The sequence below is a fragment of the Epinephelus lanceolatus genome, chromosome 12 (genome assembly GCF_041903045.1).
Source record: "Epinephelus lanceolatus isolate andai-2023 chromosome 12, ASM4190304v1, whole genome shotgun sequence".
NCBI lineage: Eukaryota > Metazoa > Chordata > Actinopteri > Perciformes > Serranidae > Epinephelus > Epinephelus lanceolatus.
In genome coordinates, this window is record NC_135745.1 from 27,333,723 (window position 1) to 27,360,283 (window position 26,561).

Genomic DNA, 26,561 nt, shown 5'->3' on the forward strand with positions numbered 1-26,561 from the left:
TACATTGAGCAGAGCGGTTCAATTTAAATATATTCATGGATTTAAAATATTTTCTACGGGCCTCAACACATTCAGCATTAAACCAGGGTTTTCTCTTTTGTAGTTTTTTTGACGTTCTACCAAATTTGTACAGATCCTGACCATATGCCTTACATAAACCCAAACTTTTAGCAGGATCTACCATAATGTCACATATACCTTTACTAATGTTATTTATTTCAACCAGATTTGTATTGGAAATATTAATCGCATCAATCATTGAATCATACATTTTTATAACTTCTAAAATTAAAGGATTCTTGGTATGTGGCTTTTAGCTCAGATTTCCATTGGTGTTTAAACATTAAATGGGCCATGTGTCTATTCTCTTTTTCGGGATCATAATAAGCAGTATCTGTAAGAGTTTCACTCTTAAGAGTACCCAAGTTATTAGCTCTTATAGTTAAACTAATAGGGCAGTGGACATCTGACAAACATTTGTCCAAGGGATCAACACAAAAATAGATAATCTGTGCTAACAAACAAGCTGACACTATGGCATAGTCAATAACGCTATTACCATTATAGTTAAAACATGTGTAATGCCCAGTGCCTTTATCAGACCCAAATCTTCCATTTACAATCTTCAACTCTGAACTTTGACATAAGTCAATTAGGCTGTGACCGTTATTATTAGTCATTAAATCTTCACTGACCCTCTGTAGATCCATCAAAGAAAAATCATTTATGTCACTGTTTAAAAGCATTTCGCCATCAAAAGACAGCCCATTTCTAATATTCGTTCCTACGTCACCTACATTTAAAGAGTCACTCACAGTACCAGTTCTTGAATTGAAATCACCCAACATCACTATTGGTAAACTGTATTTACTGTTCATAAATGAAATATCTTGGGAAACATTTCCAAAATAGACCTTGTTGAAAAAAATAGATCCTTTATGTGGCACATAAACTGTTCCCAAGATTAATTCAAATCCAAAAGCTGCTTTGGCCACTTTAGTTCACAGGATGGCATCAGAAGTAGTGTCTTTTATCTCCTGAACATAATTTGCAAGCTCATTTTTAACTAATAGACATACCCCATGTATACCACCATGTTTATAACTTGATTTCTTCTTTTCTAGTACAAAAGGAGTAAATCCATCACAGTCTGATTTACAGATATTATCTGTTTTGGTCTCTGTTAAACAAAGTCATAGTCTTTAATGTATTCTGTAAGAATCCCAAGTTGAAATAGGATTGAATAGGATTACCAACTATAACTTTAAGTCGCTGTGAGCTGTAAATTCATTACTTCGGAGCAGAAGGCAGAGCCTTTCAGTGCAAAGCCTCTGTGTCTGCAGCAGCCTGTACCCAAGAGTGTGACAGTGAAGAGCGCTCACTCTGCAGCAAAGTCTGGGGACCGAAACATCCCCAGAAGGACACTGCAAACTGACTGGCAAAAAAACCAAAAGACTTCAGTTGCTCGAGTTCAAGCAATCTAAACTGTGCGGTCCCCGACTGATGATGTAAATCTTCAACTTTCAGGGGGCAGCCCTACTTAAGCTCTAGATATTCAGGACATTACCTGGGGTCAAATTATCTGCAGAGGTCTCTCCCTCTTCAAAACAAACAGACCTGAGGGTTTTAACAGGTAGAAACACTGAATAATGTAGTTTCACATTTAAAAATAAATCTCTTTTTCCAACACTGCTCATCATAGAGGGGCCGCTCACTGGTTTGTCTGACTTGGGCTATTGCAGAAACAACATGATGATCGTGGCAATCTCCATAGACAAGGAGATATAGATAGATGTATATATAAATGGCTCATTCTAAAGTAATGAAAACACATGATTCTTTTTTTCCAGGTGATTATACACTAATATATATATACATATTATATAATATTCTATTTCTGCTAATATATCCCCCTAAATCCTACACACTGGACCTATAGACTCATGAGGATTTTTTGAATTCCTAGATATGGGAGGGAACACAGGCAACATGTCCCCAAACAAAATCTAAACTCTTGTGTGTGCACCGTACCATAAATCCAATATATCGCAGTATGACGTTATATAACTGTATTGGAGCATTTTTCTATTCTAAAAAGTAAATCACGTCAATACAGTAATATTATGCCTTTAACTTCGCAGCTGGTTAGTTATGTCTCAAAATATCTCCTGTGAAGAGATTTTCCATGTAATGATTTTGCACTGAAGTGAGTTATTTTATCTACATCTTTCAAAGGAGGGCGTAAAATCACCAGCTGTGATGGACTCACTTGGGAGATCAGGAGAAGGTAAATCAAATATGGGATCATCATTGTCCAGACTGTAAACATAAATCACACATTTTTTTTTTAGACAAAGGGAAGATTCGGCCATTACAGTCCTTTCATTTAGGTCTTCAAACACACACAAAAACATCTGACGAAGGTTGGATTATTTCAGAAGTGGATAAAACCTAAACCTGGTATTTATGCTTAAATTTTCAGCGACGTCTCCTGTCAGATGGTGAGCACCCACTAAAAATACCAAATATTTCACCCTGCACATCACCTGATTCGCATTGTGAGGTTTACTTCAAACACAACCCTGAAGCTGACCTCCCTTTTCATCAACATTGGAGAAATTCAATAAAGAAAAGAAAACAAATCGGACAAAAACTACGCAGGAGTCCATGTCTGTTGGGTCCTCCTGGCCTGCTGTGGCTGTTATTTGTCCTATATGAGGAGCTGTCACAAGCGTTTGAACTGCACGTTAAAAGCTACAAAATGAACCATATACCTACAGCACTATGGCGTATTGCACTTGGTTGCATTCCAAAGCTGCACCCAGGGGCCCTGGTTATGATACTTTAGAGCTGAACATTATCAAATGTACAGGCTTACAAAAACAACAAAACTTACATTAGATTTTTACATTATTCAGCCTATGTGAATGAGCTTTTCCCAGCATTCCCATCCACCGGGTCTCAAGGGTTACACTGTGCTTGAGTATGATTGACCCCACCTTTCCATTCTCCTGCTGCTCAGCTTTCACATTATGCTTACTGTGGTTCATATTTTGGAGACAATGTCAGACAAAGGATGACTCTCACCTGCCTTACCTCTTTATCACCCATGGTTGCACAGTTCAGAGGACGACGTCGCAGAGGATTTCCGAGGCAGCGTTGAGAATTGTCTGTGCAACTTGGGAACTGTTCTTTTGTGTGAATATAGTGATGGTTTCAGCAAATAGTTATTTTTTATAAAAGTTACAAACTGTATCGTTAAAGCTAAGATAATCAATGAAATGTCCATGTGTGATGTGAAAGGGGTTGCTTGTAGTGAAGAAGACATAGAGATGATCATCCACTTACTTCTACGTTGTTGTTTTAGTTCTTACATCCAACAGATTTGTACTGGTGGCCAGAGGCTTAGCACCAGATTCTGGGCTCTATGACAGTGTATGTTGGTGCTCCAGCAGCGTCAGCAGTCACTTACTCAGCTCTAACTGTGTTTAGAGTCGAATCAAGTAGTGCAGCGGTCAGTTTTGCGCCTTTAAGGGCTTCGGAGAGCTTCCACATTTTTTAATACAATGTTCCATCTTTCAACCGATTTATTAGGCCAGTTTTATTTCAGTTCTGGAAGTAAATACTTAGACATAAAAACAAAAATAAGCTTTCATTCCAGGCCTTTCCAGAGCCCCCCTCCCGTTAGCGCCGCAGGTAATCTTTTCCCCCATTACGATGCCTCTGCTGGTAAAACGTGGATCAGTCTGCGAGAATATTTTAATAAACCGTGCATCCATCCATTTTCAATCACTTATCCAAAGCGAGCAGGCTGAGCAAAATATTCCAGACGCCCTTCTTCCAGCTCCTCCTGGGGGACCCTGAGATGTTCCCAGGCCAGATGTGATATGCACTCCCTCCAGCGTGTTCTGGGTTTGCTCCGAGGCCTCCTACCAGTTGGACGTGCCTGCCCAAAAGATGGAGTTCAAGTATTTTGGGGTCTTGCTCACGAGTGAGGGTAGAATGAGAAAGAGTGTGAGATGGATCAGTGGTTTGGTGCGGCGTTTGCAGTGATGTGGGCGCTGTGCCAGACCGTCGTGGTGAAGAGAGAGCTGAGCCAGAAGGCAAAGTTTTTGATTTACTCATCCATCTGTGTCCCAGCCCTGACCTGTGGTCGTGTTAAGTTGTGCTGACAGCACTATCTTCAGCTGTACTGACACAACCGCTATTGCGACTAGTGAAGCGTTAGCAAGCAGCTAGCGAGAATGTGTCCATATGTCTCGACTGTTTGTTCATGTTTAACCATGAGTTTTATCTCAGTTTTACTAGGCTGACAACAGGCCTTTTCACCGCAGTGGAAAACAAAGCACAGGTGTTACTAATAACATCGAAAATGTCTTGGTTTTATTTGAATGTCCTTGCAAACCATGACAGTGTGACAGTGAGCCAGCACACACAATACCAGGACCCTGGAACCAAAGCAGCTAACTGGATCATAGTCATCATTCAGTTTTTGCTTTTCATCTATTAACTTGTCAGAATGTCCAACATGACCGGCCACTTTGTACTTCTGCAGAAAATGGGAGATGGGCAGCAATTCAACGGTCTGGAGCCAGGCAGTATGAATCTGTTTTAAGGGCCTAACACACGATGGTCCTGCCAAACAGGTGCCTGATTAGATCTGATTTGAGGACTGTGGGGGTGGAGGCTACAGATGTAAGTGTAAGCTAAGCAGCCTCACGTGGGCCTTATCCTGCCATCATGACATTTACATCTGAATTGACAACTTTTCTTTAGAGCTTTTTGTACAGTAGCTCTAAAGGGCCCTAAACAAGGCCAGCTATGGAAACTGCAGGTAACCATGGCAACAGTAGGGATGCTTCGAGACGCAGTGAAGCAGTGTTTAAGCCTTTATTATTTCACCGCTATCCATTTTCTTATTCAGTTAAATTTTATTTTAATTGTACACAGTTTTGTTTATACGTATATTTCTACTTTAATCAGATGTTAGCTGAAGGGGAACTCCTGAGCTTACCAAACCTCTGCTGTCTGCTCCTCATCTCTGTTTGAGGCTTGTGGCTCGAGGCTACTTCTGCTGCTACTGTTGGCAGTCGGGTCGCACTGTGGGTAATGTAGGCGTAAAGTTTTGACAAGGAAGGATGTTTATCAAGTCAATTCATTAGCTCACTCTTTTGATTCTGCAAAAACGTAGCCTAACCTTTACAAATGTATATTTTTTAACAAGCAAAAATACTTTTAACACTTTACTGTTGATATAGGCAGTGATGAAATTAAATTAGTGAAATTTCGGACTACAACAGGAAGTCAGGACTGCAGAAAATTAATTGGTGCCAGCAGCCAGACCTCAAACCAGGACTTGTGCACCTCCAGAGTCAGGAAACAGGCAGGAAACAGCGATGGAGATCCCTCAAACCCTGAACACAACCTGCTCACACTCCCCCCTCTGGCAGATGCTACAGAGCGCCAAAATAACCAGACACAAGAACAGTTTCTCTCCAAAGGCTGTCACTGTGATGAACACGTAACACCTGCCACAGTGTCAGGAGGAGCAAACCCTGTGCAATAACCCTGTAATACCGAGCATCCACCTTAATGATCCTTAACGAAAAAAGTTCTTTGAATTGCAGTCTTGTGTCATGTGAACTTAAACATTTCACATTTGCAATATCTGACACCATCATCCATTCAATCCTTCTCTCCCGCCTTGAAACCGCTTTCAACATCACCACTCTGCCGGCTCAAGTCCTATCTCTTTGACAGATACCAGATCATCAGCATAAACTCTGCTCCCCTCTCCCAAATGTCCCTAAAGGTTCAGTTCTTGGCCCCCTTCTCTTCATTTTCCCTCATGGTCGTCGTGGACTTCAGTTTCACCCATAACTTCTCCCTCTCTATCAAAGGCTCCACGTGTCCATAACCTTGGTGTCATCTTCCAACACATCATCAAATCAGCGTTCATCCATCTCCGAAACATCGCCCTCCTCCGTCCATCCTTCTCCTTTTCAGCTGCAGACTCTCATCCACGCAATAATCACTTCCAGACTAGTGCAACATTCTCCTCTACGGTCCGTCATCCAAAACACTCAAGAAACTGCTCGTCTTCTCACACACTCCCGCACCCGTGACCACATCACCCCCGTCCTTCATAACCTCCACTGGCTCCCCGTCCCCCAGTGCATTCACTTCAAACTCCTCATCATCACTTCTGCCCCCACCAACCAATGCAAATTTGTACAGCACATTTCATACACAAGGGCAACTCAAAGTGCTTTACAGAGCAATGAAATATAAAAATTGAGTTTATAAGGTGGAGATGGAAGTGTAAAAAAGAAATGTTTTAAGCTCTGACTTAAAAGTGGTCAGAGTCAGGGCTCATCAAACATCATCTGGGAAGTTATTCCAGGTCTGTGCTGCATGATAACAAAACACTGCTCAATCATGTTTAGTTCTGACTCTTGGGACGGTCAGAGGACCGGTGCCAGATTACCTCAACGTCCCAGATTTTAAGACTCCCCCTCAAAACACACATCTCCAAAACTGCCTGCATTCTTCTCCTCCCTCTCTGCATTGTTTCCCTACTTATGAATTATTTCATCTTTGAATTTTTGTCTGTTCTTTGTTAAGCGTCTTTGAGTATTCAGAAAAGTGCTGTACAGACCCAATATATTATTATAAGAATGAGGCAGGATGGTGGTGGGGGTGGGTGGGGTTGCCTCGGGCCCCCTAATCACGAAATCCACCATCTTCCTCTGGCACAAAGCGATCTCCAACCTCTAGGACTGATCTGTTGTCTGTTGCCAGGGCAACAGTCATCTCCTGCCGTGCGTAGGGCCCGTCACGTGGGGGCGCCGCGTCTCGGTCTTCGTCACTCACGGTGCGGTGGAGGCACATAAACCTCCTCACAGCCAGAGAGGAACCTGGGGGAGCTCAAGTGAGGATTTACAGGAGGAGAAGTGCGTGAGTCATAGATTGTATTCCTCCCCGTTGCATCCGACAGTTTGGGATTTATTTTTTTATTTTTTTTTAAACAGATCGCATCATCATCATCGTCATTATTATGAAGATCACCGGCAGACACTTGTTGTGCCTCTTCTTGCTCGTGCTCCCGCTGTCCTGGGCAGAGAACATGAAGAAAGATGTGAGGAAGAGTGACAATGACACAGGTGAGGATTCAATTTTTTCAATAATGTGTTTAATCAGTGAAGATGATTTGATTTGTTTTACTGTGAGCCTCTAAAAATGCGTTTAAATTCTGCACTGTGAACGAAAATGATGCAGCTCATGATATAAAGACACATAATGACCGGATTAAAAATATGTAGGTCTCATAGTTGATTTTTTTATTTCTATATTCTATCATGCCAATACAAAAGTATCCATGGGCATGTTCTGCAAGTAATCAGTAAAATTATTAAATAAATATATATACAGGGCGGAGAAACAGAGGTTACTCATTGCTCATGGTTTAATTTGTATATATATATATTTTTATTTAGAAAAAAAGTACAAAAAACAGTCATAATTATTAATCTGTACACAGGTATTGCTTTTTTATAATTTCCCACTAATGCAAATATTTCTAAGTCCGATTGTAAAACTTACACTTATCAACACCCAGTCTCTTTAAGGTCATTTATATGTTGAAATCTATTAGTTTTCAGCCTTTATTGCAGGTTCTAGTAGGAGTTAAAACCTTACTATAATAATGATCATATAATTCATTAAAAAAAATTGGAAAATGGCTTCGATTTAAAGGAACATTTCACCCACAAAATGACCATTCGTAAATCAATCAATTAAACTTTACATAGCACTTTACATACAAACAGAATGCAGCACAAAGTGGGGAACACCAGAAGCAGGGTAAAGACTTAAAATAGAAAACTATTTCGAATCAGCCAGTAAATAAGTCAATTAATAACAAAAATGAAGAATATTTCAGCTAGAAATACGGATTATTTAAAATAAATACATTGAAAAATACACAATAGTAATAGGCCTAAATACAAAATAAAAAAGACATAAAGTTCAATAAAAAGCCAGACTAAAAAGGTAGGTCTTGAGTTTGCTCTCAGGCAGGCTGTTCCACAGATGTGGACCATTGTTTTGAAATGATGGCCCAACGTTGGTTTTTGCTCTAACTTTTGGGATGATTAAAAGGCCACTCCCAGAAGACCTGAGGGCCAGGGGTCATACAATAACAGAAAATCTGATAAATAGGCAGGACTAAGTCCATTGAGAGCTTTATAAACCAACCAGTCATGCAGTGTTACCTTAAATTCCTAAAGAAAAAATATTTTTAAACTGAAAATGAAACTTTTTTTGTTTTGTCTTTGTTTAGCATGCATGTGTTTGTGAAGCACCGAGCGTACAGTACAACTGGATAAGTGAGATCTGAATTATGCTGCACGAGTTGTGTGAGAGTTTGTTAACAGATGTTTTGATATTGTTTTGCTGTCCATAAGCGCAGTCGCCAATAAAATCAATAAATCAGTGTGTTTACTGTTCTCCACGTGGACGATGCGTGAAGAACAAAGTTTACTACATATTTGAGTGAAAACACCATGACTGATTGCTTTTGAAATGGTAATTTTGTGGGTGTCGTGATCCTTTAAAGTATTATCTTTGTTATTTAACCAACCGTGCATATTGTATTAAACCATGACGGCTGCATCTGGTATGATTTTATAATTTCTGAGGCAAAACAGTTTTAAAGCACATAATTGGACAGCTGACAGATTCTGATCCTGAGGTTTCCACAGCTTTGATCTGGGCAGATTATGGTTTCATATTGGTTTGGTTCAGTCTCTATTCTTTGATGGTTTGAGTTGCAGAAAGTCTTGAAGCTGACATAACAAATGTGTTAGCAAGTGGCTGACACACATCCAGTGGACACAAAACAACATCTGCATTCATTTGGAGTCATGTTTCTGGCCACCTGGTGATTGCCAGCTCAGTACTCACTCTTTTTTCAAGCTCTGTGTCCGATCTCCTCCTCCTCCTCCTCCTCCTCCTCCTCCTCCTCTTCCTCCTCAAGGAGATATCTAACTCTTTTTAGCTGCTAGTTTAGTCTGTGACAACACGGACTCTTCAAACACATCTTCAACCCGGCAGCACAGAAGATCTATACAATCAGCAAAGTGTCACCAATTCAGTGTCTGACCAAATGTCTCCCCTTCTGTTCCTGATATGACACTAATCATGGCCAGAAAAGTGTTTTTGCAGAACATTATGATGTCATCTTTGTAATGGTGTGACCTTTTGTGTATAAAATGTCACACTTTATCATTATATCCTGTGAAATCTGTGAAATCTTGTCATAGTTGGTGTATGAATTCACTAGTTTGATCAAAAACATATTTTGTGAGGCCAAAGTGACCTTGACCTTTGACCCATGACCATCAAATTCAAATCAGTTTATCATTGAATCTAAGTGGACATTTGTGCCAGATTTGAGGAAATTCCCTTAAGCTGTTCTTGAGATATCACATTTTTAAAAAAACATGTTTTGTGAGGCCAAGCTGACCTTGACCTTTGACTTTTGACCACCAAAATCTTATCAGTACATCCCTGAGTCCAAGTGGACAGTTGTGCTAAATTTGAAATTATTTCCTGAGATGTCGTGTTCACAAGAATGTGACGTCCATCCAACCCAAAAACATAATGCCTCCAGCCATCGCTGGTGTGGAGACATAAAGTAGCGACAGCGAATCACACAGTGACGTCATTGTGGCTGTAAAATTACCACAAACATTATCTTTCTGATTGTTACAATGAAAATATTAATTGATGCAGCTTTTAATATAGCTTTAGTTCTTGCCGCAGGGAATTGCACTGAGGGTGTGGTCAGTACACTGTGACATCACTGCTGGGTGTGGCTGACAACACCCAATACCTTTGCCTTGTCACATGTACTGTAGACTTGAATAAAGCTTAAAATGCTTTTTCTGTGTGCACTGGTGTGTACAACTTTTAAAACTGCATGCACCATTTTTTACTTGCAACAAATTTTGTTTTACTTCATCATTTGGGGTATTTTTTTTTTTCTCAAAAGAAATCCAACACTGACATTTTCTTTTTATGGCAGTTCAAATATGAAGAAATCATTAGTTCATAACTTCAAATTTCACATGGCCATAATCAGAGCCATCCCCAACAGGATTAAGTTGAACATTGCAGCAACCTCTGAAGGGAATGATTTATTCATTTAATTTATGAGTTTAAAACTGACATTTTCATTGTGTTACAATGTCGGTTGACCTGATTTTCCCTGAACAATAATGTGCAACCACTTCAAATATGTTCATGGGAACATTTTGAGCAGAAATCAATTGTGCTTCTCAGCAAACCTATTATGAAATAGTTTTTTTAAATGATATTAGGACCTCTTTGGTGAGGTCACATATTCAACAAGACTTGTTTGATATATGATGTGTAATAAAGTGTTGCTGTAATGCCTCTTTTGGCCGCTCCAAGAATCAGTACTGTAATAGAGACGCTGATCGAAATCCAAACGGCAGCTGGCTTGATGGGGTCGTACACCGTGCTGCTGCTGCTGCTGCTGCTGCTGCTGCACTGTGCTGCCCGGTCTTGTCTTTTTGTGTGTTTCCTTTTTTTGTGCCACGATGTCATAAATGTGGTTTTCATTGTGTGAGAAAATGGATGTTTGTCGTTAGAGCACTTGTCAGTCCTGCACAGCACATTTCTGTATCAGCTCAACAGCTCAAATTTTAAGTGCATCTGGTATTTTGAACTGTGCTTGAATATTTCATCTAGAAGAGATCAGGTAAACAATGCTGTGAGGTTGTCATTAAGTAGAGAGGAGCTGCCATAATATTATATAATATATAAAAATATTTCACTCTTTTACTCTTTTTATGATATTTTTACCCACATGTAATATTTTCAGGTATAGGACCTACATATCTCTACTGTCATAAACCACTTACAGTTTTTTGAGCTCACAAGTCATGAGGAATTAATCCAAAAGTGGACGTTGTCCCATGTTACAAATTAAGTGCATGTGTGTCTTGATTTTAACAATTCAGTCTAATACAATTCGATTTTATGTATAAAGTCCAATATCACAAATCCCCTTTAACAAGGAAAAAACGGTCGAAACCTCAGGAAGAGCAACTGAGGAGGGATCCCTCTTCCAGGACGGACAGATGTGCAATAGATGACATACAGAATAGATCAACATAATACATTAACAGTAATCTGTATGACACAATGAGACAGAAAGAGAGAGAGGGACAGGGACAGAGAGAGATGCAGGGCAGACAGTAATGATGATAACAACTTTAATTTTAGTAATAATGTTATAATAACGGTAATTGTGATACAATATGTTGTAAGTACATATTATGTGACAATAATCACATGTATATAATAACAGTAGAAGCATGACGAATAATACTAGTTAACCTGCGAGACAGTGGAGCACAAAGGCTCCAGAGAAGAAGCCGAGTTAGTGACATGCAGTAGAGCCGAGTTAGCGAGATGCAGTAACAGGACATGCGTGTTAACAAGTGAAAAACCAACTTTTCAGTCACTGAGGAGAGAGAGAAGAGGCTTGGTGTATTATAGGAGGTCCTCCGGCAGATTAGGCCTATGTCAGCCTAACTAGGGGCTGATACAAGGAAAGCCTGAGCCAGCCCTAACTATAAGCTTTATCAAAGAGGAAAGTCTTAAGTCTAGTCTTAAATGTGGAGACGGTGTCTGCCTCCCGGACCAAAACAGGAAGATGATTCCACAGAAGAGGAGCCTGATAGCTGAAAGCTCTGGCTCCTGATGTACTTTTGGAGACATTACGTGAGCTACAGTTGTAACCAGGCTACAAAAACAGCATTGAGCAAATTGGTAAATTAGCAATATTTCAGGCAACTATTTTTACGTTAATTTCATTTCATACTAAGGATGTGATCAGATAATATAGTGCTGTATCATAGGCAACTGGACTTGCTTGAGTTTCTTGAAGATGTTTCACCTCTCATCAAAGAGAGGTATGTGTTTTCAGGGTTAGCTGGGTCCAGGTGATCCAAACCTAATGACCTGGGTGGGTCAGCAACTCATATGTGAGACTCCCGCACAAGGTTTGAAATCCTGCAACTCCATACCAGTCAGTCAGAACTGAAGAAGCCTCTTGGATGAGACGTGAAATGTCTTTCAGAAATTCAAGCAAGTGCAGCTGCCAACGATATGGAACTGAGTGTGTTACATTATCTGATCATAGCCTTGGTATGAAATTAAGATAGAAACAGATGCTTGCCTGAAATATTGTTGATTTGCCATGAAAACTAGTCCAGCTGGCTTCGATATAGCACTTAGAAATACCATAACCTGGATGACTGAGAATTTTCCCCAGTATGAATTATTGAAACTTACTGGATGTAGCAGCTGGTGCATTTGTGCCCTTCCTTGTTGGCAAATATATTGATTACACCGACATAATTAGCGAATTTGACTGATGGAAGTTGCTCAAACACTATACAGTCTCTATCTGATTTAGAATATAATAAACTAATTGTGCACTGACTCCTTGACGACCAAAACTAAGCTTTACAGTCTGTGTTATAGCCACACAGTCCAAATATATTTGCAAGTTTTACTGACAAAAACAGACATTTAATTTATGTATATATAACATTATACATATACAATTTAAGTAATAAAGCTGTAGAGCTGACGGATCCTGTTGATATTTCTCAGGGATGTTTAGCACTGCTCTGACCACATGACAACCTGATGATGTTATGATGACATTTACGTAGCAAGAGAAAGACATTTTAGGCTCTCCCCTACTATTAAGCATTTGAGCATTGTGATTTAGCTTGTGCTTTCCTGGTAGGAGCTAAAAATAAGGGGAAAGAACGGGTACACACAGACACACTGAATTAGGCCAATCACACCATGAACATTAATACTAAAGAGAAGCCGTCAGGATGAAAATATGGACAGGATTGGAAAACATGAGGGGAATTCAAATGAAAAATGGATGTATCACAATTTGTTGTGCAGACAGTTGTTGGCTCCTCAGAAGATGTGGTATTTCAAGTGGTCAAGTCGAGATATAAGCGTGATTTGGCATCAGCAGGATGAGAGGCATGAAACAGCACTGAGCTGAAGATATTTTCTGCAAAACGACAAATAAGTTTTAACATCTGGCCAAAGACTAGCCAGAGGTTTTGGATCAGACGCAGAAGGGCAGCAGCGTTCAGTCACAGGGCAGAAGGACAGAGGTTGGAGCCAAGAAGGAGGGTCTTTTTTGATTTGCTGACTTTGTAACCTCCCGTTGTGTCTATGTTCTAAATCATATATTTTGATACACTGAATAAAAAATGCCAGTTGCTGAGATAAGTGGTTCTGACTTTGATGTAGGTTGTTTTCGTGATGATCAAAAGAATGGAAGAGAGGAGAGAGAAGGTGTTGAGCTAAATCAAGTTGATTTCCATTGGAACACTGACAATCTATTTCTTTTAACTGCTTCATATGAAATAAATTATTGCCATCTGTGCAGATGATCTGAATTAATTTACTTGAAACGGAAAAAAAAAACATTTATGGTATTCTGCGTATTGTTTTCAGTGCTGTTTGGCATTATTAGGTGTACAAATCACCGATAGTCGCGATCCATTTTCAGTGCTTAGCTGCCTTCAGCCGTCTTCAGTTCGAGCTTCGGTGCAGTGAAGAAGAAAAAATCAGCAGATAATCATCAATGACTCAACTGTCTGTCAGTAAAAATCATTTCAATAGACAATTATCATGGCAATTTGATTTGATTTGCTTCACTTCACTCAGCTGACAGCACATGACCTAAAAACGGAACTTTGATGATCACCTGATGACACCTGAGCAAACTATCCTTTGAGGAGGAACATGACATGTGAATGAAAGCTCCAGGAAAAGGTAGTAAATAGGGCCTTAAGTTAAGTCTTTTTCTCCCATCAAACTACTGTTTGCAGGATCAAGAATTACCTTTCAATTACCATGTTATTTACAGTTAGGTATTATTAAAGTCAAAGACATGTATTTCCTCACCTTTTTATTTTGTTATATAGCAACAGTGTTGGGTAAGGGTTACTTTAAAAGTAATCAAAGTACGTTACTGCGTTACTTTTTTAAAAAGTAACCAGTTACTTTACTGCGTTACTTCCTGAGTAAAGTAACTCAATTACTTTAAAAGCACTTCCAACGTTACTCCCTGAGAAAAGTAACTCAAGCACTTTTAAAGTACTTTTGAGTATTCTACATTTCCTATTGGGCAATGGACCACAGGGCACTAAGCCTACATTATTTTGTCTCCAAAATTAAAGTTATGGACCACTTGCCCTTCACTGAGATCCAATTCTCCCATCACAGCTGTCACTTTGACCAGTAGAAACACAGAACGATCTGCTGCCGTAGACAACTGTATAACAACAACACCCAGCATTTTTAATATTTCCTCTAGGGATGTTACCACACAGAGTAAAAGGGGGAAATGATGGTGTGAAACAGCAGAGGCACTTTGTCAACCCGCTGAGTTAACGTTACTGTCATTAGCATCAAGCTAGCAAATAATGGTACATCCTCACGGTCGGACATAAAGTAATAACATTAACAAATAGCGGCGGGGCTTTTACTCACCACAGCTGCAGAGGCTCCCAGCTTCATGTGAAACAGACTACATTATAGACGGTCCGTTATTTATTAATCCCTCTGTGTGTTTATATATTTACTTTTTATCCGCTCCGTTGTCTTTGTAAAGTTAACATATCGCACCGTCATTTCAAACTCAACACTTGTTTCAAATTAAAAGCCCCTTATAACCTCGGCTAGAGAATCCCTCCATTTTCTAAATAGGCTTTTATTCTGAAACATACCACAAACCACAGAACTTCCTGTGGAAGATACAGTAGCTTGAGAGTTTACTTATGGCGCTTCAAATGTAGCTCCTGCCATCTGCTGATGCTTTTAGGTGACTACAACAACATGTGGGCTGGCACATGAGCAGACACAGTGACTCAAATAATAGTGAAATAATAGTGATAACCCGATGACATCACACACGCCTTGAAAGACGACCGGGGATAATTGGTGAGTACCAGCGTGTAGCGTGTACCAGGCATAATGCAAGTCCTGAGTCTGAAATATGTCTGCCAGCGAGTCCTACTCCACCTATTCAGACTCCACCGTAGACAATGGCAGCATTTCTCCGACCGTGTAGCGAGCCACAAGCTCCGTGGCTTCTTTCAGACTGATAGGTTTAACGTTATCTCCGTTATTAGAACCAAACGACAGTCGTTGCTGTTTCAGAGCTGAAGGACCAGCGTTCTAAAAGTAACGGAAGTAACTGATGTCTTGTTTGAAAATGTACTTAAGTATTTGATTACTCAAACAGCAAACTAACGCGTTAGGTTACTCATTACTGCAAAACGTATAGTTATATAGTTATACCCAACTCTGTATAGCAACACATAAAATGTACAATGAATCATAAGATATCTACATCAAAAACATAAAATGCACACAAAGGAAAACAATCTAACCTGACACCCAGAGTGGTGCATGTCACAACGCAGCTGTCATTGCCAGTTTCAGACTGATGCAGTTCTCATTTTCACAGCTCGTGCCCATGTTGTGTAAGTAGTGATAAACTTGTTCCCATCTGTGTAGGTCTTAAAATGAGGTGCAGACCAACAAAAACCCTGGCCCAAAGTTTTATCTTTCATAGTCGGGTTCACAATGTGCTTACTCTCTGTTACACACACACAAGGATGCATGGCTGGGTTGCAGGTGGATGAAGTAATACATCATTAATGGGGAAAATATTTATCACTTTCTCTAAAATCTGAACATATCAGAGAGCAGAGCTGCTGTCCGACGCCCCATTAAGAGAGACGCTGTGTACATTTACACACAAAAAGCAGTGTTACTTCATCGATTATTTAAGGAGCTAAAAGTTCTGTTTCCTCTGTCAACTTTATAACTACAGTTTTTAGTTTGCTGGTTAAATGCCCCAGGATATTTGCTGTAGTGATGTTGCTGCATTACTCAGCAGAGAACCTGATTGGTTGAATTCATTTTACACCCAAAACACACCCATGAAAACCTCTTGACTTCCTTCCACAGCTCAGTTATTATTCTTCAGTGTGCAGACAGCACAACCATAATTGGTTTTATAATCAGTAACCACTAAGACCAATTTCAGGAGTGGATGAGCAACCAGTTGGTGCCTTGATAACAACCTCCAGCTCAACACATTTAAAACACAAGAACTCATTTTAAATTTCATGCACAGCCCCCTCTCCAAAACCCCCAAGCCCATCCTCTGAGAACCTATAATCATCTCTGACTCATACAGATTCCTTGGAACACATCAGCAAAAAATTCAAGTGGACAATCAATACAGGCAACATTACAAAAACAGCCCAGGAAAGACTACTCTTTCTCAGGCATCTTTAAACATTTAGAGTAAAACAAAGCCTCCTCCCTCAGTACACTGCCATCATCGAGAGCATACTCTCCTCAGCACAGATCGTCACCTAGGGGCAACATGGGGGGCTGAAAAATTAAGTCAACATGGAAGTGAGGCTGGCTCCAGACACCAGTCAGTCTGCATATACCCTTTTTCCATACTCATGTGCTGGCTTGGCTTGGTTGGATTTGATTTGGCACATCAGCTGAAAGCAGCAGGGATTTACGTCTCCATTACAACAGGGTTACTTGCTTGAAGTTGGTCTTAAACTGATAACATCAACGATAACCTCACTATTTTTAGTGTTTTTCCATCACACAGCACAGCAAGTAAAGAAGTTTACCTGTTGGCAGCTCTTCATTGAATATCTCATTGTGACTGTTTCTGCTTTGATGCTTGCTCTCTGTGGTTTTAGTGGACTTGAAAAGCTTCTAACAAAGTTCTGCTGGCTGGGTGAGAAACACATTTCTTTTCTTATCATTTCTGCGCAATAAAAGTCGCTTGTTATTTTGCGGCATAAAAGCTTTTATTGTGAAGCAGCAAAATACAGGAATGAGCAGCAGAAACTTAATGAGACTCCTATGCTGCTGAAAGCAAACATGAAACAGTAAAATAAAGCAGATACCTAAAGTAAACACAGGAGAGAAATTTTAATTCCAAACCACAAAAATTCAGTGAGAAGCTACAAAAGTACTGAGAGCTGAACACACAGAGAGACTTTAAAAAAAATCCTTTCTCTCTGGTCTCCTGCACAGATGTGAGTTGAGTCTTGCAACACATGCTTGTTTCAAGGGGAGTAAGGGGGTCATCTGAAGTTGGCTGCAGTCGGCGAGACGTCACCGCTACCGGCTTTGGGGGCAGGCAACTGGATTTTGGCCCTACTGCAGAGATGGTTAATTTCTGGCGCGGAAATGGAATGGAAAGAGAAATTGGCGTGCCATTGCTTGACTGGGCGTGGCCAAAAGTGGAAATGGAAAAGGGGTAATAGACACCCATGTTAAAATCCCCAACTTCATAGCATAAATTCAATGGTAAATGCACTGGCCTTGTATAGTGCCTTTCTAGTCTTCCGAGCACTCAAAGCGCTTTTGACACTCAGAGTCACATTCACCCATTCACACAACTGAGGTCGAGGCTACCATACATGAGTAACCATTCACACGCTCTCACACACACCAATGGAACAGCCATTGGGAGCAATTTGGGGTTCAGTATCTTACACAAGGATACTTTGACTGGAGGCTGGAGGGGCTGGGGATTGACCGGTCTTCTGATCAGTGGACCAACCTATGAGCCACAGTCGCCCCCGATTAGGTTTACAGCCTGGAACGTTTTAGTTTGTGACAATTGTATAGGGAGTGAATTTTTTGTAACTCATCTATATACATTTTATTAAACCTATGCATAATTATGGGCGGGCCACTTGGAGTGACAGGCTGTCTCCCAACAGTGTCCTTGGCTCCAAATACGGTAACTTCTGGCCCCAAAAAACCAAGAAGTCGATAGCCGTAATGCCGAACTCAAGGCCTGACAGCCACAAATAAGTCTACAAACCAATGGGTGACGTCACAGTAGCTCCGTCCATTATTTTTACAGTCTATGGTGATCACACAGCATCTCTACGGCACCATAAACACTGTCCTCAGTAAACTTCAGTACGTACAGAACAGAACCCACTCACATGACCACATCACCCCAGGCCTCCACGACCTCAGCTGACTAGCGGTTAAACACACGTACTTCAAGATTCTCCTCATCACCTACAAGGCCCTTAACAATCTGCCTCCTCCACATCTCTCTGACCTCCTCTGTCAGTACTCCCCCTCCCATTATCTCTACTCTGCTGATACCAACCTCCATCAAATACCCAGGAGCAACCGCCGAACTTGGGGTGACAGGGTGTTTTCAGTTGCTGCCCCCTCTCTGTGGAATTCACTGCCACACCTAATAAAAATATGCCGTCACATTGTCAGCATTCCAGAAGGCCCTCAAAACCCACCTCCTCAGACTTGCCAACCCCAGCTACCCCCCAACCCCCCCATAATGATGCTACATCACCAAAGTTATTACATACTTACAGCAACATGGATATCAATCCATCCAATAGTCGTCAAGACATTTCACTCAAAAACCCAAATGTTAACCTGCTGGTGGCGCTAGAGGAAAGGTCAGGGCATCACCAAATTCATTAGTATTTATCCTATGGGGACCATGAAAGTCTGTAGGAAAAATCATAAAAATCCTTCCACTTGTTGCAGAGATATTTTAGTTATAGCAGAAGGACGTTTTACAGAGTTTAACATTACCACAGAAGATCATCCCCAACACATTAAAACAAAGGAGCTCTCAGCAGGCAATGTATCCCTTTTAACAACTGACTAATGACCATCACTTCCTCCAAGACTAACTTGCTTAATGAGCCCTTTAATGTAAACCCAAATAGCTTCCATCTGATCTTCACTGTCATCCAGCAAGAATGCGAGGGAGTGGATGTCGACTTCCAGATGATCAGTAATACACCATTCTGCCAACACACTGACAGATAAAGGAGGCTAGGGATGAGATAAAAAAGAAAACTGTAAACACACTTCTGCTTCTGTAGTATTATCTGATTAAGTGTCAAAACATTTTCCAGTAGTTGCATATGGATGGCCATTAATCAAAGAAGCCAAGAAAGCACAGACTCTTGAGTACTTAATCAAGGGAGACCTCTCAAAGGTCAACCCACATGAAAGGCAGCCAAATTGTCAACTCAGTGAGGCTTCTTGGCCTGTTCAGAGGATAATGTGCTTCCACTGTAGCTTAAAATCCACACATTAAAATACAGTTTCTGTAAACAATTTCTCCGGCAGTGAACCTGAACTGAATATTTACCTCCTTCCTTATGGGTGATTAGCCTATGTGGTGGAAACCCCAAGCCTGCCTCATGGATGCTAGCCAGACCACAAGTACTGGGTCCAAAAGGGGTCCCAGTTTTCATAATTCATGTGAGTTTTATCTGTCCAATTGTGGTTGAGTTATGTGATTCTTTTATTGCTTTATTTTGCCCCTGGAGCTACTGCGCACGACAATACAGCTCTCAGGGACACACAGACCCATTCACCACAAGGGCTGGCATGAAATATTGATACAGGAATATATTATATTTACTCCCAGCCCAGTCGCTAGATGAAAATGTTTGCATTTTATGTTACTGCAAACAATGGATACTTCATACAGATCGTATCACCATCTCTAAAGTGGCATTGTCTATACCTGACTTTGTCATTGGGAGGTGGAGAGGTGGTGGCTGGTGTGTCATCTAGGTGAAACACCTGCTAGCTGCACATGACTGTTCGAAACCAACAAACAACACCAATTTTTTTTTTAGTGACCAGTCGTCGAGTTTCGAGCAGCTTTTGTTCTACCAAATGTGGTTATTTTAAGCCAAAACATGATCTCTTCCTTATCATAACCAAGTGGGTTTTGTGCCTAAACATAACCACACGTTAACCACAGTATTATTAGAAAGTAAGATGTACCTGCTACATCATAACGAACAAATGTGATGTATCTATGGTTTGCAGAAACATACAGTTGGGTTGTACTTTCTCTTGTGATACGTTATCGATACACTGACGCCAAATATTGATATTTTTATTAAAACCCCCAGGCCCACTAAACTAATTACCCTGCCAGTTTGACTAACCTGAGTCACTACTTCATGACTGCCTTGGGTGGCGCTTATCAAATGAATGAGGGGGAAGTACACGGAAGTTAACTAACTTGAGGTAAAGAAGAAACTCACAGGGGCAAGGACAATGGCAGATGATGCGGACAGAAGGGTAAAACAAATCACAGAGGCGCTGTCATCTTTCAAGTTGAAAGTCTGGGCCCACTTTGACTTTTATAAAATATACCAAAACGAAAGTGGTAGAGACTACGCAATATGCAAGAACTGTCTTTGGAAAGTAAAGTACACTGGCAACACAACAAACATCCATAGCCACCTGATTCATCATCACCCTGATCCGGTCATGATGAAAGTGACAGTTGGCTCTTGGTCAGTGTTAGGCCATTGATGAGCATCTGTTGCATCTGTCTCGCACTGTTGGCACTAGTTGGCCCTTGTCGGCCCTTGTTGGTGGCTTTTTGGCAGAATCAGCACATTTGGCTCAAGATTGAAACAAACTTGTTATGTTAGACAAAAAAAATCAGTCATTAAGCTCTTTAGGGGAAAAAGCTGTTCACCAGCACATGGTTAATTTAGGGTGACCATATATTGATTTCCAAAAAAGAGGACACTCAGCCGGCCTCGACATAGCCTACTTAAATGATACTCGCAGTTTACTCAAAGATGCCTTATCATTTTAATATATTTAAAATTTATATGTATGGATAGAAAATTCAGTTATATTACAAAATAATATCTCTCAAAGACAGAATTTCAGATAGGCCCCAATAGGGGACACATACACACACTAGAGTGTGGCGATCTGAGCCCGACAGTCCCCGACAGGTCGGCCGGGTTTGGTCAAAAATGTAGCTATAAATTGTATTCGGGCTCGGGTCGGATTCGGTCAGCTTTCAGTGAAAATGTAGTGTAAAAATAAATAAAATCCTATTGTCTGTCCTGTTTTTTGCTTGGGCACTGTTATTTACGTGACAACACCTGAACATAACACACACAGACACACATTGGCTGTTTGTTTCTACCTCTCCCCTCTCTGGAAGTCTCGGGCCTCCAGCCGCCCGCCTCCGCCTTGATTAAACGCTGAAAATAAAATAAAAGAGGGAGACAGGTTTTTCCTATTTTATCTTATTTTGTTTTATTTCTCCCTCTCGTCTCGCTGGAAACGTCGGACCTCCCGCTCCCGTCTCAAACACGGAGGTCTGCCTCTCCACACGCCCGGCCTGTAACCGTAACAAATGTGTGACACAAACTCAGTGCTTTGGTCATTAAATAATGTCGGGCTCGGTTCGGGTTCGGACAGAAATATGCTGCCCGTGCCGCACTCTAACACACACACACAAACACATGGAAAACCGGACATTATCATCAGTTTATAAAAACCCCCCAGACGACCCGGACGGGACGTGAAAAGTGGACATGTCTGGGCAAAAGAGGATGTTTGGTCAGCCTATTTCTTCTCTCAGCATCAGGTTGTGCTAACTGGCTAACTAGCATTTTGAATCTGTCCTGTGGGTCTTCCAGTTCCCCTTTTTGAATGATGGATACAGACTACCACTGTCTACTGCTATGGAGGGAGAGTTTGTCTCATGCAGGCTCCGAATGTTCGCGCTGTAGTTGGCAGTTGGCTATAGTCTTTGCGGTGTGTTGAAGTGCAACTTTTTGGCCGAGACACAGGCGACATGAGGCGATGCCACACTCATGGCCGCTAGTTCTTTGATGCCGGTCTGGTGTACCTTATTCTGCACTTTTTTGTATTTTTGTGTTTCATCTCAGATATCAAATTCGGTGAAACAGACACCACTATGCAGTAAATAGATACATAATTCCTGAGGCATAATTGCCTTTTGGGGGTATTTTTTTCCCTCTTCAGTTACAAATGATCCTATCAAGTATCGCTGAATTGCTGTTTCGTGGTAGCATCATTATTATGGGCAACTTATCGTGATTGTATTGCGAGCTACTTGATTCCCATAGCTATTCATTACAATTAGATGCCAATTCCCAGAGGACAGAAAGCAGCTTGAACATGCAAAAGAAGCTCATAGTAGCACCAGTGCACCTTCACATTGAAAGACGCCAGTTGAAGTGTTGTGGACATCTGAGCAGGGTGCCTCCTGGACCAGGTATTCCAAGAACATCTGACTGGAAGATGACCTCAGGGCAGACCCTGAACGCCTATCAGAAGATACATAGGCTTATAGTATTAAATATGTGCTTACTTCTCTTGTGAGGCAAACTGTTGACCTGACAGAGCAAAGAGAGAAGAATGACCCCGAAGCTTCTTGTTTGTGTAAAACCAGAATATAGGTCTCAAGAGAGTATGGTGAGGTTTTTGTTTTTCAGGAAAAACGAATTGACCATGACCAAAATACAGATATTTCTCTAATGAGCAGTGTTTATTGGGTGTTTTTAACAGTGATACATATTTTGTTGTTTTCAACTCTAGTTTGGAGCCAAGGAAAGAACAGACGATTGTTTGCGAGACGAAAGATTTCTCCACCACAGGAAAATCACACTCCTGTAAGCTTTCTTTGTTCCTCTTAAACTGCCTTTATATGTCATGTAATGCCACTGTGTGCCCACTAATTTTTCAGTTTGCATGCTTATGAATGCTTGAAATGTTATAGGTTTGACAAAGTTTTCAGCTGGCAGTTTTAATCCAGAGGGTCCGCGGAGATTTTAAATATTTTCCCATTCTATTGTGAGACACTACATGTACATTCTCTCACATTTCAGAAGCACAAGTCAAACATCATGACCCCTGCACGTCGCTGCGGCCGTCTGATGGAAAGCTGCACCCCTCACGTGCCGTGCTGCGACCCCTGCGCCTCCTGCCGCTGTCGACTCTTCAACACCATCTGTCACTGCTGGAGGGTGAACCCTACGTGCCTGAAGAAGACGTAGACGAAGCACTGACACACACATGCACAGACACAGACACAGCTCAGCATCTGGACATATACAGTGATAAGTCATAACAAATACACAAGGAAATGCACATATACTGCCTTCTGGCCTGTGGGTGAGGCTCAGAGAATATTATTACAGAAATATTTGGAAAATTGTGTGAACATTAAAGTTCCGTTGTCTGTGGCTTCAACATTTAAGTGACGGGAATGAAAGAATGAAGCCTGTGTTTGTCTTCAGTCTTCTGAGAAATAAGAAAATACGCATATAAATGTTTACAGAATATCCACCAACGTTCAGTATGTAGGTGTAACGAAGGATGAGCAGCATACACTGATCAGTGACAACATTTAAACCACTGACAGGTGAAGTGAATGACATTGATCATGTTGCTACACTGCAATGTTCTGCTGGGAAACCTTTAGTTCTCGCATTCATGTGGAGGTCATTTGACATGCACCACCCACAAAACACCGTCCTAATCCGAATAGGCATCCATGGGACATGTTGGTGCTCAGAAGATCTGCCACCAACACCACAGGACACCCACAGAGGGCATGTGTTTATGCTTCCACAGGTCAGAGCCCAGTCTGATCCACGATGAGGCATCTGACCAGACGAGGCATGGACACAGGACCTCTTGGTGTGTCCTGTGGTGTTGGTGGCAGATCTTCTGAGCACCAACATGTCCCATGGATGCCTGATCGGATTAGGATCTGGGGAAATTCAAGGCCAGGTTGACGCCTTGAGGTCTTTGTTATGTTCCATGTGTCACTCCTGAGTAGCTGTTGTGGTTTGGCATGGCACGTTGTCATGCTGGGGAGTCACTTCCATTGGGGAGTTCCCTTGCCATGAAGGGGGGGTACTTGGTTTGGAACAGTCAGTACGTTTGCATGCACACTTAAGTTGAGCTATGGTTATAGCTTGACTAGGCCATTTAATTGGACTACTATCCTTGTCTCAGTATACAAGCACAGGAGGGGAATCGATTTATTTACCAAAGTATGTCTGACTCCGATACAATAGGTGGCAATATGCCCCCTTTCAGCTTGTTAGTATTTGACGTTTTTCCAGTTGACCCATTACGTCACAGACCAAACAATCGACAAACAAGTTAGCTACGGTTAGCTAACTAATCGTCAGCCATGGAGGACAACTTTACAGCTCTGTACATTTCATCCATCCAAAAATGCACGGCTCTGGATGTAGATTTCACCATGTTGTTACCGGCTTCTTCTTCTGTTAAATGCGTTTAATGCTATTCAACTTCCGGGTCAAAGCCCGGGGCGGACACTGTGGAGCATGCGCTGAGCACCTTAGCCAGTTTGTGTCCGATTGACTGTATACATGTAGGAGGTATTCTAATCCCATTCTTATTATCTGGGTGTGTTAATCCACCTTTGAGAAGTTGATTTAATACAATTTCAGTCAGACTAACATGTTTACATGTATTTTAAAAGTCCGGTTTTATATGGACTAACACAATAAATGGATTTTCTCTGTGTTAGGGTTGGTGGAGCGAGTCAAATCGTGTGCACGTGAATGCCAGTACTCATGGTTTCCCAGTGATTTTGATATTATGTCTGATTGGTGTATGTTTTATCATGTATGTAGACAGTCGTGTGTAAACTGTGTTTTGTGCCTTGGGTATTTCCTGCACTATTGCTGCTCTGGAATATCCTCATCACTTGTGCTTTAACACCATGTTAAACATGTGAGAACCCATAATAACCAGGTTTTTAGCCTACATTAGAATATACATTTCTAAAAAATATTCATTTTTAAAAAAACTGACTACCCCACTGAATAAATGTGCAAAAAATAAAGCAAAACCATGTTTCGAGTCCTGAACAATTAAAAAAAAGAATTTTCTGTTTCTGTGTTAAAAGGCATTGTACAACAGATACATTTAGGTCCTTAAATGTAGAATTATTAATTATTCACATATGGATTCATGAGTCAAAGTTGGTTTATATTTTTGCTATTGAATAAATATATCATATGCCTATATTATTCTTGTGTTTTTGTCATTTTACATGTCCCCTTTTTCAGTGGAAATGGCATACAAAAGTGGATTTATGGGAAGAAACCATTTTTAATTAAAGACAATATGACACAGAGCATCAAAACAAAGCAAAAAAGAAAAGTTTGCCGGCAGCTGTCACATGAAACAGTGGCTAAAGCTGTTTTTTATTCTTTTTCCATGGGGGATTATGTGGAAAGCTGAATGATAATAAACATGAATCTCATGTTTAAGGGGTCAAGTGTTTATCCAGGAAGGACGTGCATGGACACATGCTGATGTTAGTCTGTGAATCCCAAAATAAAGCAGTGTTGCATCTCATAACTCTTAGCTGGTATCTGTGCTCTACTGTATTACTTTGTCTGGGATGCTGCTCTGCTGGTGGAGAGTGTCTAACAGCTAAAATATGCATCCATAATTAAATATAATAAATGTAATAAAGGAGTGGAATACATCAAAGAGTGAATTGTTACCGGAAAGAGACATGGTGGAGTGGCCCGTACAAGTTGTGTGCTGTGTCTAAGTGCAAAAACTGTCATGCATAAAAGGAGGTGAGGAAAGGTCAGTGATTATGCGTCACATAAATTTGTCTTCACACAATAAATTGCAAAAATGTTACCCTCATAAACCACATAATCTGCGTTCTGCTGCCTGGTTTTGCACAGATCTGTTCTCCACGCTCGCACATGCTCACACGCATGCAAAAAATATATGAGATTGAGATTTCATGATGGAAGAGGTAAACAGGCGAGTTAGCTAAATTTCTTTAATTCCTGTATGATATCCAGCCAAAGAGCATCATGGTCCTTGATTTATATATGTACTGTATATACCACTTTATATTCCTCTTCCGAGCTACAGAGCAGGGTACATCAAAAAAGGGCTATTAAAGGTTAAGTGTGTAAGATTTAGGGGGATTTAGTAGCATCTGGCAGTGAGGATGGCAGATTGCAACCAGCTAAAACTTCTCCCAGTTAGGATTCCTTTAGTGTTCATTGTTCAGGAGCCAACTTATCCACAGAGGTCTCTGTAGCAACTCGTGATCCAGGTGATAGTGGACTCAAACGTACAACTCTGGAGACAGTTTGGGCAAAATAACACAGTCTTTACTGGTTAAAAAGCAGGTTTGGTACACAGAAGGACAATCAGCGGAGGCAAACAAATCCAGGCTGAGTCATTCCACAGGCTAAATCCAAAAAACCGAGGAAAGGACAAAAGGCTGGAGCTAAGAGGAAAACAAGACACACACTAAATACTCTGGTGAGGGAAAGGATAACGAGACACAGGTGAGGCTAATCAGCGTGGGACAGATGAGGGCTGAATCCAAATGTACACCCTCTGGACCTGCAGACTGAGCCCTCGCAGACTTCAGTTTTTATGCACAGTGATGTATTACGTGTCACCACTTAAAGTCTGTGAGGGCAGAGACTGCAAGCGACTGACAGACAGTCCTCCAGACTGTTTCACTCGTTGCCCTGGAAACGTTCAACTATCGCTGC

General features: G+C 41.0%; 1 protein-coding gene across 2 annotated transcripts; it reads left to right on the forward strand.

Moving 5' to 3' along the window:
* The first annotated feature begins 6,828 nt into the window (after positions 1–6,828).
* On the forward strand, positions 6,829–25,047 carry asip2b (agouti signaling protein, nonagouti homolog (mouse) 2b). Of its 2 annotated transcripts, none has more exons than XM_033650019.2 (4): positions 6,829–6,957; positions 7,032–7,163; positions 22,579–22,652; positions 22,869–25,047. In XM_033650019.2, exons 2-4 carry the CDS (start codon positions 7,058–7,060, stop codon positions 23,034–23,036), a joined length of 348 nt encoding a protein of 115 aa, XP_033505910.1. In that variant the 5' UTR covers positions 6,829–6,957; positions 7,032–7,057; the 3' UTR covers positions 23,037–25,047. The 2 variants fall into 2 exon arrangements, with proteins under 2 accessions (XP_033505910.1, XP_033505909.1); XM_033650018.2 differs by having other exon boundaries at positions 6,831–6,953.
* Positions 25,048–26,561: the final 1,514 nt, after the last annotated feature.

What these genes read in the sequence shown, in the direction of transcription:
- asip2b (XM_033650019.2), top strand. Translation starts at nt 7,058, where the DNA reads ATGAAGATCACCGGCAGACACTTGTTGTGCCTCTTCTTGCTCGTGCTC. An exon ending in GAAGAGTGACAATGACACAG is followed by an intron (nt 7,164 to 22,578) that starts GTGAGGATTCAA and finishes TTTCAACTCTAG; the next exon opens with TTTGGAGCCAAGGAAAGAAC. An exon ending in CACAGGAAAATCACACTCCT is followed by an intron (nt 22,653 to 22,868) that starts GTAAGCTTTCTT and finishes CTCACATTTCAG; the next exon opens with AAGCACAAGTCAAACATCAT.